The sequence below is a fragment of the Calypte anna genome, chromosome 3 (genome assembly GCF_003957555.1).
Source record: "Calypte anna isolate BGI_N300 chromosome 3, bCalAnn1_v1.p, whole genome shotgun sequence".
NCBI lineage: Eukaryota > Metazoa > Chordata > Aves > Apodiformes > Trochilidae > Calypte > Calypte anna.
The window spans coordinates 35,074,756-35,089,517 of NC_044246.1; the positions used below are offsets into that span (position 1 = coordinate 35,074,756).

The 14,762-nt window shown below is 35.8% G+C and overlaps 1 protein-coding gene across 2 annotated transcripts in view; it reads right to left on the reverse strand.

Moving 5' to 3' along the window:
- Nucleotides 1–14,762, reverse strand: part of PRKN (parkin RBR E3 ubiquitin protein ligase) — a 710,558-nt gene that overhangs the window by 591,661 nt on the left and 104,135 nt on the right. The window contains exon 1 of one of the 2 annotated variants that reach the window (XM_030448442.1): nucleotides 2,130–2,178. The exons of the other annotated variant lie outside the window; for it this stretch is intronic. Coding sequence (XP_030304302.1) covers nucleotide 2,130 — 1 coding nt within the window. The 5' untranslated portion in view covers nucleotides 2,131–2,178. Of the gene's footprint in view, nucleotides 1–2,129; nucleotides 2,179–14,762 lie in introns of those variants that run through there. 2 annotated transcript variants of the gene reach the window in all.

A 14,762-nucleotide genomic window follows, 5' to 3' on the forward strand; every position in this document is an offset into this window, starting at 1 on the left:
AATCCTAAAAGTTTCTGGCTCTCACAAGTTGAAGGAACCTGGAGTGTAAGCTGATTCTAGGCAATCGGTGGCCTCAGGCTATCCTGGATCTTCACCAGTCATGCTCTGGCTTGTCCATGAAATTAATGTTAAGCCTTTAATCACAAAAATATCTAGGACTGAATGTAGAAACGTATGCCTTGTAAAATATAAGGGAGCACCAAAACCCATGATTTTAAAAAGCAACAGTCCTTAGCTTGAAACACTAGGAAGACCTGAGGCCTATATCCAGGTAACACCATATTAACTACTCTGAGTGATTCATCAAAGATTGCTTGAAAAATGCAGTAAATAAATTTCAATGCACAACAGAGTGATGCAAAAGGGAGAAAAATGGGATTAATGAAAGTAAGAGAGGACACATTAGAAATTGAAAAGAAATAGATCAGAGGAGGAAGAGGCTTCTCCAGGACTGGATTATCTTGTGTAATACGGTTCACTCATGAAATGACATGAAAAATGTCCTTACTTCAGGCTGTGACTTCTAGGCATCAGAAAAAACCAGAAACCTGTGAACATCACCTAGCACACAGGAATAGTAAGGGTATAGGACCGATATCTGTAGAAAAGATGTCTCAACGTTTTTCCTTTTAGCTTTTTTCTTAACTGTTCAATGAATAGTGTATATTATTTTTTTAGAACAAAGATTCTGAGGAAAATATAATATAGTACAGCTAAGAGAATGCAATTACTAGAGAAGAAAACATGAAAAATGAAGTCCACCTTTCACTGTGCGTTTGCCAAAACATCTTCATCTCCTGCCAAGAGCCATATACTTTGCAAAGTTAAATGTAGGTATTGATTTGTCATACAGATGTTCCACGTCAAATTGTGAGTCCTAAATTCACAATATGCAGATATGCATTTCGTAAAGAAATCTGACAAAGCCCTTCAGAAAAAGTTGCATGAAAAAAATAAAAAAGCTAAAAACACATAAAGATGTGACTCTTCAAAATAAACCTGTGTCATTGGCCAAAGCTCTCGACTAGTTTCTCAAAACTTTCAGTATTACTTTCATACCCACTCCTTTTCCCCAGTAAGAGATTCTCCAAGAGCCCCCACACAACTACCTGGCTCCAGCCTCTTATGTGTCAGAACCCTGCTACCAAACACTGCCTTTGACTTCCAAGATGCATCAGCCTCAGTTACCTCAGGTTAGCTGTGCCTGGACTGTCATGACTAACAAATAAATTGACAAACAAATGGGAATAGAGCCTGGTCCCACTGAAGCAACAAATCCATGTTCATCAGGGCCAAGATTTCACTCAAGAAGTCCAAACACTAAATGATTCTCATCCAAGAAAGAAAAATGGGAAAGAATGAATACAGATTTATTAATAGAAGAAAGTATTTTTGTGTTTGGTATAAAAGTACATTCCCCTAACACTGTACCCCTAAAATAGGTTTTAAAAGTGTAAAGTGCTATGGGTACATTATTGCCATCTGGTCTGGAGAACAAAATCCTGCATAATTCAGAATTTATCATATAAATATTTGGCTCACAGATTATAAATAACTATAAACTGGAAATCATATACTTTTTTTTTTTTTTCTAATTAACATTGCCAGTTCATTAAGTTATTAAAAATTGTAACTTCTGGGTATTTCTGATATAATTTTCAAGCATTTATATTATCCCAAGTGAAGTACTGCAATTCTCCCCCACACCTTTTGCCTTTGAGACACTCAGTGCAAAGTGTGATCCCCCCCTGCCTCTCAGGGCCACAATCCAGCCTAGGATAAGCGTGGATTGCAAAAGACAGCAGATTAAACAATAAAGTTTTCCCTTTAGGTGCTTGGCTCCTGCTTCCCCTGTGGATTGCAAAAGGCAGCAATAGGAGCATTAAGGCATGCCCTAGATTTGCCTGGCTTCTGCCTCCCTGATTACCTGGGAGCAGTAATGCCAATCCATCATCCCCTGACAACATGGTACATCTACACCTGGGCTGTGCTATATCTGTAACTGAGCCATGTCTATCAAAGGTGATACCAGTATTTCCAAAGCTGTCAATATTCAGGATCAGTTCAGCTGGTGGAAAGAAATATAATTAATATTTTGCCATCCAAGTGGGGATGAAATGCAAAAGTACTTGCAAAAAGTCAGGTTTTTAGGACCATATAAATGACGATTCCAAGTGAGACTCTTTGAGCCACCCTGGGTCTCAGCAGGTTGTGAACAGCATCACCCCTGAGCTGGGATGCCTCCCAGGCACTGACTCTCTGGGAACAGTCTGCCAACAAAGCTGACAGAAGGCCAGGGTGAATCATTCTCTTCCAGTCTTAATTATCACCTGTTGAGGAATACCAATATATTAGTCTATAAACACAAGAAAAAAAAAATTTAACTAAAGGCTATAGCTTCTGCCAGCCACCATTCTACCTATTTATGTGTCTGAATATTCACATTTGCTTTCACTGGGTGTCAATATATCTGTTTCACTGGATCCAAATATTGCTGTCTGGGTGTGTGTTTGTATGTTTTGTGTTTATACATATGTATAAGTATATACACACACACACACACACTGATTTAGGATACCTTGTAGCAGTTAGTGTGAATCTTGTCAGCCTAAAACCCTGTAATCAAGTAGCTGTTTTGATTATAACATATCCTACCGAATCCCCTTGCCTCTCTTCAAATCAGTAAATGATTAAGTGCTGCTAAAATTCAACCCTTTGATCCATCTCACACCATTAATAAATATTGAATCACTGATACTCATACCAGTGTCAAATATTCCTTTTGCAACACCAGGTCTGTGATCAGCTACACCTTCATATGTATTCATGAAGATGTAAGTATATTAAAACAGATTTTATTATACGGTGGCTTTAATAAAGACATACATTTTTTTAAAGTACACACCAATGGATACTTGTTAAAACAATACCCTGAATATAAAGCCTTGTAGAAATTACTTATGGTGTCATGAATATCACATCTATTACAATAAATATTCATTTGAAGTAATAGAATAGTATTTAATGTACGTACTGAAAACATATTATGGAACTGTCAAAACAATTAGCATTCTGACAAACTGATTAATTTTCCCATGAAAATATTTTATCAAACTTCCATGCATGAAGACTTGATAAATAATTCCAGGAAAGCTACTATGCATCATTCTGAATTTTTCTGAGAACGTTCTTTTATTCTTTCAAAATACATTTACCTTTTAAAATTTAATAGAAGAAATAAGAAAATTGGCTTTGCATCTCAGTCTAGGCTGTGTTCCTTCCAACTTCTAACTGTAATAACTTTCTTTTTTTTCAGGATGGAAAGCACATTTCCTGAATAGCTGTGATACAGACACTCATATAAGTATACAGAAATAAACCCCAAAGCCTCTAATGTGAACTACACGTGACCATGATTTTCTTACACTTGAAAGTACTTTGCTTCTGCCTCGCTGCTGTTTATAAAAACAATGCAATGAAAGTAACAGGATAGATTTAGGAACTGCCTTTAAAATGGGGGAGGAAGTGTGCTTGTCAGTGCTTAGGTAGGATGTTACTCAAATATGTGAGAAGATACAGATTTCAAGACAGCTACGGAGCTTTATTCGTAATTCTCTTGAGCTTTCAGGGGGGGATAAAGTCTGTTCACTGGTGAATTTTGCCACTCATTGAACCAGACTTTGAAACAGCTCATGTTATATGGGTATTTGTACCAGTAACATAGGATATGAGAAAAACTCTTCTGGGTTTTGACCCCAAACTGAGATGAAACTAGGATGGAATTCTAATTTAATTCAAATCCAAATACGAAGCAAAAAGATAATAAAATCAAACAAGTGGAAATATAAACTTGCCTCTTCTGTATCTTGAGTAAGTTCTGTACATGTATTTAGATAAAAAGAAGACAGGGAGCTCCTTGCTGATTTTGTTAATCTTGCAGAAAAACCTTCCGACACAACAATTTGTCAGACTGACCCGAATTCAGGAACAGCTTCTAAATGACAGCTGTGTGGCTTTTTATTAAATTACTATGTTACTAATCTATTTATATCCTTGAATATATTCACTAAAAAAAATTCACCATCTCTTTCTAGTCATATCCACGGTACAATTAATGTCAGCATCCACAGTGATTACTGTCATCTGGCGACTGGAACCAGTTGTCTGAAGAGTTTTAATATAGAGAAATTTCACTGCAATTCACTTCCATGAGATGACACCCTGTTGTGTTTGAGTGTGCAGAGAACCATCAACTCCACTAGAAATACGGCTTGCTTCACTTGGAGAAGGAAGAATTTATTGCAAAGATGCAACTATTATTTTCATAAGGTAGCAGACAGATATTAGATCATAGGTTTGTATCATCCTGAGGAAGCGTGACCAGTCAGGGAACCCCTACAATGGAAGAAGGCTCAGAGGAGATGGCCAAGGGCAATGTGCTCCTGAAGCTCAAGAAAAGATGCAAGGAGCGTCTTGCAACAGCTGCTGCAAAGAGAGTTGAGGCTTAGAGGATGACTTTGGTCTCGACAGCTGCACCAGTTTAGTGGATCAACTGGTTATGTCAACCAAGTGAACCAACCTGCTGTGTAACTGTTGATCCCTTAGTTAATCAAAAGAGAGCAAATGTCTTCATGCATGTGCCTGACCAGCACAGGAGAGTACATACACAGCCCAGCTATAAATAGAGTACAAAAAAAAAAGAGAACAATAAACAAAAATATCTTTGGATGTAGCAATGGGCTTGGGCTCAATTCTCATTCCATGTATTCCTTCCTTTCCACTTGACATAATCTCAGTTTATTTACCCACACTGAACCAACTCTGACGATCTAGATTACACTCTTCCAGCAAGTTATGGAAAACAATAACAAAAATTATGTCTAAAGGATTATTTTTAATACAGTCTTGCTCTGCTTTTCCATTGCTGTGGACTACTAAAACCTTTACTGATCAGTATATCAAACATACTAAATAACAAAGTCAGAAATTCATAGACTACAAAGAACACATGCTCGATATTGAAATGTAACCCTGTGATCTTCAATTGGTTGTGCAGTTGTGTCCTGAGGGGGATTTCACCCTCCCCTATCCCCTTATTGAACAGGTGATACTATGACATTGTCAGTAAATTATTTTCAGTATTAGAATTCAGCAGGTTAATTGTGGTGCTACCTGCAACAGGACTTGTTCTCAGAGTAAGTTAAAATCCTGTAAGTAGGTTTTTATGCTGAGACAAAGCATATATTAAAATGACAAATTGTTGAGAATCCTGATCAGTGAAAGGTAAATTTGTATTTCTTGCTTGAATAAATTTTGCTGTCTTACATTTGGTTTGTAGATTACAAAAGCATGCATTTGGTGACACAACAGGCCTATTCAAGCAGGTGGATACTCAACCAACTCTCAATCATTGTCACTCAGAGAGTAACTGCATTTTTTTCAAGCAACTATTGAATCATAGCAATACCAAAATAACTTAGGAGAAATGGCATGCCATCTTTTTGTTACTTTTATCTCCATATATACTGTGTTTGACATCTTAAAAAATAATTTTTCTAATAGCCCCTTCTAGTTGTGGAATAAGTCTTCTCATTATCTGCTGGCCTCTGGCACTAATATCCAGCTTCTTTTACAAAACTTTAAAACCCCTACTGTGGAGAAGCTAAATATAAGAAATATAAGCTACTACAGAATTCTTCAAATACCTTTTTTTGTGTGTGTGCTAGTAATTTCTCAAGTTGATTATAATCAGAAATATCAAATTTAAATATAGTAAATAACTTAGGGTGCCACAAGGCATTCCAGATTTTTTTTCGCTGTCATACCACATCATTCCCAGCATTCTGATTATCTAAGGACCAATGTGTATCATTGGGAAGTGAAAATGAAGCTTTATCATACCAAAGCTGACCAACCACATACTGAAAAAAAATCCTGTTCTAAACTATGCTCCAACTAAAAATACATGTTGTCCCTCTGATAATGGACTACAGTGATGACAACAGTATTTCACAACTGTATCCTGCTCGAAGGCCATTCCTAATACTTGTCTTTTGTAATCTTTCTCCGAGAATATATCCACACACTGGCCTCCCAATAAGGTCAATCTGAAGAAATACAGCATCTAACAGCATCTTTTGTCTGCCACTGCAAGGCATATGTTTTGAAATATGTTTACTAATGCCAAGCGTGACAGAAGGGAAGCCAGTATGTACAAAGGAAAAGAAAAAGCTTCAGGAGCTTCTCTGAGACCTCAAAATCATGTCTAAGGGTAGAATCAATCTTTGCGTTAACAGAAATGTTGGGCTGAAAGCAAGACAAAATCAGAACTTTAAAAGCAAGTAACACTTTCAAAGTAGATCCAAATAGCAACGCATAAACTGATGTCACTTTCCTTTTTTTTTAATTTTCCTTTTTTTTGTTTTAAAAAAAGAACTAAAACCCCACCCAAGCTTAAACAATATAAAAAATATAATATATATTCATTACATTAAACAAGTACAGTAGTTGGGTTTTCCAGTCACTTAATGTAGACTTTCATCAACATGGTGCAAGGCAGAAAATAGGATGCATCATGAAGTAACAATAAAACCCAAAAGCTTATATACTATTTTTGTATCAAAGAATATTACTTTAGTCACAAATATCATAGCTTCACATATCAGTAGTTCAAGTATACATTTCTGCATTTTCAGAAGTATAACTTGAGATGAAACTTTTCCAGAAGTTTGAGATTTAACATCCCATTTTGTCACAGAAATAGCTGTGAAAAATAGGGAGAATCGAGGAGTACTGCCTTCAGACACTTTCACAACATATGTAAATCAAAGTATCTTTTATATCAATCTAATGCAATATTGATTTTCAAGTGGAAGAAACATGATTTAACACCCTAGAAAATAGCATGCATGGACTTTTAGCACCACATCTGCACTGACAATAGAGACACTCCCAAAAATCTCTTGAGTCAAAGTCTGTACACAAAAAAGCAACAACTTAAGAGACCATAATCACTTTTAAGGTCCATTAGAAGATAATTTGCCTTTCTAATTAACACTGTTCACAAACAGATCTTGAAAATATTGTGCATACTTCTCTGAAAAGGATTATGTAAATAACATGTATTTGCAAAACTTGACTGTGCCAAGATTTCTACTGATTCAGTGGAGAAGTCTAGGAAGTCTATCCAGTAAATAATGTAGGTTTTAAAAATCATCATGCACATGGCAATATAAATTTGTCTACTAGCCAAGCTCTTAAGCTTCTTCTTATGAATAATGCATACAATAAAAAAAAAGAATATGTGTAAATAACATCTGACTAGAGAAATAATACATATTTTCAGATGATTGGTGTGTGTATACAGGATGTAGCTGATTTTTTTTTTTAATACAGGACAACTTTTGCAGGTAAACACTGCATATTTTATGAGTTTGAATTAGTGGAGTAGCAGCAGAGTTAAACTGAGATGAGCTTCTAATTTAACAGGCATTTTTTGAGCCCTTTAAAAATCAACATGCAGGCTCATATTTTCTTGAAAATTACTACCCTTGAATGGTGTAGAAACTACACTTGGTATTAAAATGTGTAGTAATTTGTTGCTAGATTTTTATCACTTACCTAAAACATGACAGAAACCCCAGCAACCTAGACTAGTTCTCCAGGTTCCCTCTCAGATCAGCAAAGAGTTTGGCACCTCCAGACCATCTGTTCCCCTATGTCATGAAGGAATATAGACTGAACTTGTACAACCAAAAATGCTGTTGTACTGACACAGTCAAAAACATGATAATGAAACAGTTTTAAGGAGACAGGATGCATATAGGCTGCTACAGGCAGATAATGAGGAGACAGGCTTGACAGCACAGGACCTCTTCCTCAGCTGTTCCAATGTGCATGGAAGTTGACTATGAGCAATTATTTTTCATAGAATCATAGAATCATAGAATAGGCTGGGTTGGAAGGGACCTCAGAGATCATCGAGTCCAACCCTTGATCAGCTACCGCCACAGTCACTAGACCATGGCACTGAGTGCCATATCGAGTCGCTATGGACCCTGGACCACCTGAAAAGGGTAGCTACCTATTAAGGCAAATTGTATTAGGGTAAAAATGATAGCTGGTGAGATCCTAAGTAGTTGATGGGTTTCAGCCATGTGAAACTTTAATCATTTATCCATGGTAATATTTGATGCATCTAAACTATCACAGACACAACAGGCTACACAACAGTCACCCGGAATACATGTGCAGTTAATGGAGATAAACTGAGAGGGTAAATTACTCTGTCAAAGTGACTCGATTTTTTCAATTTGAAAAACTGGGTTTAGATCAATCCTACCCTTGGTAAGCACTTCCTAAAATATCACATCCTATTTCCCTGTCTGACTCAGGCCTATTAATGTATTAAGGCTGGTCACAGATTTATCTCCTACATCCTTCATCCAGGGAAGCAATATTTGAAAAAAATGTTAGGAATTATTTATGAAAAGCATCTTCAGATTATGTGACACGTTATAGCAATTATCTTTGTGAACACTGCAACAGGGGCTCATTCATCTTAATGCACCAATGTATAAAACAATGCTAGGGTTAATTGCAGCACCTCACTGAATGCAGAATATGCACATGCTAATGTGGGCTTGGATCTGATGCATTTATTACCAATTTCTATCTCTAGTCTACTTAGAGGGATCTTCTCCCCAGCCTAAAATTAATAATAATCAAAATAATAAAAATTAAATAATCAAAATGTCTAACTTAATTTGATGATACTTTCTTACTATTCAGTGTAAGGCGTAAGACACTTACAAACCATGTGGTTCGATAGCAAAATAATCTTGTAGGAAGCTTCAATTACCAGCACTTCAATAAAATAAGTTGACACTTGCTGTCCTTTCTACAGACTTTCTCATGGAAATACCCCCAGTGTTAATGTAAGCATTTTACTATTAGATGGGATGTTCTAGATGGTTTTCCAATGATAAATGAAATATGTGGGGTTATATTTTTCCTAATAATATCACTCTTTGGTTCATTCCAGCATAGCTGGCTTTTTAAGTGTAGCCCTTAGCAATCATTAGTCTTCACTCCTACCAAATCACAATTATTTTCTAACACTATAAATGCCAACTCCATATAGCAGAGAAAGAATGGAAGCATAGAGCAAATTCCATGAGTTATAAATGATCCTTCAGGAAGCCCATTTGCATTCAGTGTGAACACAGAACTTCTGCTCACCTTATGGGTAACTAAAATTCAAAGCTAGCACACAACTATGTATTTAAGACTATCTACAATTAGCTCTATCTCATAGTGAATTATTAAGTCATTTTGGGAATTATTTACATGAAATGTGTTAAGTAAATATAAATACATAATTACTGGTGATGGTGCTTGCTGAAAGCAAATTAGAAAAATTCTAACTGGAAATAAACATCTGCCTCTATACACAATTAAAATAAATGCCTCCACTGCATTCCTCTGCCCTTCCCTTCTTGTTACTCCCATCTTCCTCTTAAGTTCCTAAAAAATGGTTACAAAAACTTTACTTAATGATAGAAATTCTTTCATGTTTATAAAGGCCTGATTTTGACTTCAGTATTAAAAATTAGTAAAGATGTAAATGTATCTATTGATCTAGCCTCTAGTGTGAACTAAGTCAAATAGTTCGTACAAGGCCAAATCTGAAGCATATTTCCAAATATACTTTGCATTTCTAATGGATTTGAACCTCCACCTTATTATGAGGGCAAAGTTATTTGGGCTTTGTGTTGACCACCTCTCTTCTGTGACAGACATACTGTGGTTTTGTTTAATTTATTATCTTCTTTCCTATAGTTTTCTTGCAAAAAATACTATATTGTTGTAATCAAATGACAGATTTTCCTAGAAAATTAAAACTATTAGAGGAAGCAATTGTCTTGAAGAAAGAATTAACTCTGGTTCAGTCTGCAAACAGTCCCTGAGACAACACTGTAGACCCTTCATAGACTGTGTTGGTGAGACAACACCCTGAAGTGGAAATGCACTTAGCTGAAAAGGGGAAACAAACCAATCAATGGGACCTTCCTGTTAAGTGAATGCTTCACATCATCCTGCATCTAGTATAACCCTCTGGCAAGCAGGGATTTCAAATAATAAAAAGGGCTATTTAATTCACAGTTGGGTGTATAACCACCTGTGACTTGACTGCTGGAGATGAAAGCAATTAATCTTAGACCATCTCTAGCTGATAAAGGACAGAGAGAAAAACTAAGTCATTCTCTAAGAAGCTGGAGATCACAGTAGCATTTTCTGAAATGCCTGCATCCTGGAGGACAGAGCGTGTAATTGAGAAACTGATGCAGGTTTATAATTACTACAAATTGGAGAACTTCTGGAATATGAAGAGCAGGTATGGGAAAGATGAGCATTAGCTGAAGCAAAAAGGAAGCTGAGTCATTGGTACCCAAGTACACCACAGGAGAGAAGAGGGATATAAACTAATGGCTGGGGAATGCAGACTGGTACAGAAGAGCCAAGTTTGGAATGACACATCTCTTATAGCACAGAGCAATAAAACGTCTTCAAGAAAAGAGGAGACAGAAAAGCTAATAACATTCAGGCATTAAAAAAAGAAGGGCACTCTCACCAGATAAAGTTCAGTTTAGGTATCTGTTAAAACGTCTGAGTAGACAAAGACCAAATGTCAGTGTGTTTCTACACAGAGGAAAAAAAAAAAAAAAAAAAAAAAAAAGGAATAAAATGGAATACTTGGCTCTAATTGACAGTATTAACTGAGCAGGCACATCTGGCACAATGGAAAGAGGGTAGAAAGCAACAGACTTGTAATACCCAGCAATGAGTTATGTTAAAATAGATTGCAAGACGTGCTTTGGAAGAATTGTTAACGAATGTTCAAAAAAGTCTTCAGAATAATGAAGCTAATTGAGTGAACATGTACTACACGTTGAAATTAACTGTAGTAAAAAGGAAGAATATAGTTTGAGGACTACCCTATCAGTCATCTGACTAACATAAGTGACCAAATTTGTAAGAAAAAAAACAAAAAAAAAAAAAAATTGAGAGTCAAGAGCAGAAAACACACAATTAATGGGAGAATCCTTAGTGAACATTGTTTCATATCAGACTGTGATGCCTAAATATTTAGATACCTTTAGTGACCTTTTCTAATCCCAAGAACACAGGACTACTCCTATTTGAAATATAAACTCTAATCATAATGCACAGAAATTAAACAAAGCCCAACCTTTTACTTTTACATAATAAACATAAGAAATCCAAATAATTACAGGAAAATGAAGATTTTCTTTTAAAGGAAATTAAAAAGGAGAAGCTAATAGGGTGAAGCAGCAGCAGCAGTGGAGAAAGTGTTTTAAGACTTAAGTGTTTTGCAGAGTGACTGCATACTTTCTCACAGAAGCTCTCACAAAAACTTTAATCATACTTTGAAGGGGCAAAGATGTTACATGGTAAACCAGAAGATTATTTGAATTAACAACATACATTCAAACCATGGATGCCTGTTCATTTTATAGAAACATTAAAGAATGTGTTTTAATAAGTTTTAACTAAAGCTGCAAATGAAGCCCAGCAAGATGTTGATAAATGACTTACAAAAGATATAAACTTCCATAAAAAATTGTTTCATCTAGGCAAGAAATTTGCTATGAAATATCTGCATTAATTTTGTTATTGTTGGTTTTTTCTGGGTTGACAGTTGCATCTTAAGAGATCTTTTCCAACCATGACAATTCTGTCTCTGTGTGTATGTTCTGGAAACTCAGGAATACTGCAGCTATTAGAGAAGAATTCCCAAGTAATTTGCATCCCATGTTCATTATGCAAAAGCTTAAGTAGATCTATCTTTGGAAAAGAGAAATCCATGGAACTTTATCAAACTGAAGTATCAGCTGAAAATGTGAATGAGAAAATACTAAGACATAAACATAACTGGCAGCATTCCTCCAAGAATTCTGAGGAACTTTAAATATATAATTGCAGGTCTGTCAACTACCAGATACAAGTGAAAAATTGTCAGGTTCAGACCAAATGTGTCCATGAATTTTTATCAGTGGCAGAATATAAGGGAACAGAAGAATAAAAGAGAATGGCAGGTCTTCTGCTACAATTAATACATGTGTATATAGTTTTGGTGGAATTAAGTATTAGAAAAATTTCCTTCACTGATGGAAAGGATGACCATGAGAAAGAATAGTAATCTGGTCAAAACTATTGGATTTTGATTAACTGAACTTTTCACAATATCCCTTATAAGACACTGTTTAAGAAGCTAGGCATGTGATAGAGAGAAATGTTCTTGCAGGTATTGACTGATTTGACCGATTTAAAAATAAGAAGCAAAGGACACAAATGAATATTCAGTTTTCATAAAGCATAGAGATTACTGGTAGAATCCACAGTAGTTTGTGCTAGACCCTGTGTTGTTTATGATGGTTATAAATGAAGCAGAAAAGAGCTGAAAGGTAACATGGCAGTTTCCTTGTGACATAAAATTGACCCATATAAAACTAGAACATGCTTATTAAAAATTACACTATTAAGAGAATCATTGATAAGATGTTGATAAAGCATGTAACAGAACTGGAAAAACATATGTGTTAATGTGAACAATGAGCTCTAAAGTAGTTGCTATTCCTGAAGGCAGAGATTGGAAACATCTGATTAATGGTAGTTAGAAAAGCAAATTCAATACAAGATTCATTAAAAATTATATGAACAATGCAACAAAAACCTTCATGTTGTTACTCTTTCATTATAGAATTCTTTCATAATTAGAGCAGCTGCATAATATTGATTTCTCCACTTTGTAAAGTAAAATAAGAAAAGCTACTCCTTATTCTTATCCAGCTTACAGTGGCTTTTCTTTTTCCTGATTGCAGTATGTTTGGTATCTACAGAGGTAGAAATGACTTGAAACAGTTTCAGTTTTGGCCATATTTAAATTTAAAAAAGAGAAAGGTTCACAAGCTGTCTAAAACTGCATTTTGAGAGCATAACAAAGACATATTGACCAAAGCTAAATGGAGGACTTAACGACAAGTAGAAAGTTGGCATTTGACATAAGAAATGGGTATGAATACCAATATAAAGTTCAAATGGAAGAAAAAGGTACTGAAAGACTCTTGTATGAGAATACAAAGCAATCTAGCAAAGAATTGATTACAAGAGAAATAGAAGGATGCAGAGGTACTAAAACTAGTGCAGAATAAGACTTTTCACCAAGCTAATATGATCAAGAAAAACAAAATAAAATGGAGGGTAAGAAGGATGACTTGAAGGCTCTAAAAGGTGACCCAGACTGTTCCTTTTGAGATTCTTGCATTGCATTACAATCAGGAAACTGGAAAGATCCAATGTCAGACTGAAGGGGAAGTAGCTGGAGTGGGGAAACAGGAAATCAAGTACATGTTCAAGGAGATAACTAATCAAATGGGAAAGAGACGCAGAACTAATTAATGGATACGGAAAAGAAGAACATGTAGAGCTAATGGGAACCACAGAAAGAAGAAGACAAAAGGACAGATTTGTGGAGGAATGAAGAAATACAACATGCACTCTGAAGAATGACAGGTGAATTAAAATTGGTCACACTGACAAGTAATCAATTATCTTGACAGCAATCATTATGTAACTACTCGATAGTGCAATGACTTTATTAAGCTGTGAAGTAATAATTTGATCAAGCAAGTCCTGTATTAAGTAAATATGGAGAGAAATACAGTATTAGGTATTAATAATATTGATAATCAGTAATGGAATGAATCAGTTACATCAATAAGCACGTATGGTTTTAATCAACTACATAATTAATCAATAATTGAGAAAACAAAAACAAAACTAGTAAGAATTAATTAATGTTTCTAATATGTAAAAAATATAGCTGCTAAGAAGCACGATGAAAATATTAGTTTGGTCTTCCCTTTCACACTTTCCTTCTATAGACATAAGGAAGTGTATGTAACCTCATCCTTCCCTTCTTTCTGCTCTTCAGAGAACTTCTCTTATACCTTCTTCTGAACCTTGTTCAGTTCTCAGCAGTAGCTAGGGAAGCTTAAGAAGAAATCTAACTTCTGATATCACATGCCACAGTTGCTGTCAAGCATATACATTGATTTAGACAACAGAGAGCCATAAGCCAAAAAGTCAGTAGACCAGACAGGCTCAAGATGGACATCTCCTACTATCACAGCATATGCTCTGGCATACAGTAATGCAACTTACTGAAATTTCCTTCCTTTTCTTTAGATTTAGTACCCTATGACCTTAAAGGTGTAGCTTGATATCTGAGATTTGCACATGGAGCTTGCAGATAGGGCACAGAATACATGGAATAGCATTCACTTCACCAGCTGGTGAGACCTGGAGGCCAGGTAAGAATCAGGAGAAAATCTTGAATGGCACAGCCTGACAGGGTGTAGGAAACAGAATGATGTTCCAGGTGCCTGCAAAAGTTCCTGTCTCCTCTCTGCTTCTCTCAGACCTCAACACAGCAGTGTCTGTGAAGACCAGATGTCTGGTGATGCAAACAGGAGTACAGAAAAAGCACTCCTGCAGGTGCCTAAATGGACACATTTTAAATTAGGTATTTGAATCTTCCCAAAGTTGCCAAATCTTGCTCAATCTGCCTCAATCTTGGCCAGCAGCTCAGAAATTTCAAAAAGGTTTTTCTTTCTTGTTTCATTTTCCACTATTCTTTCCTGAGTAGGAAGGATCAGGACAGTACCTTTATGCTAGGT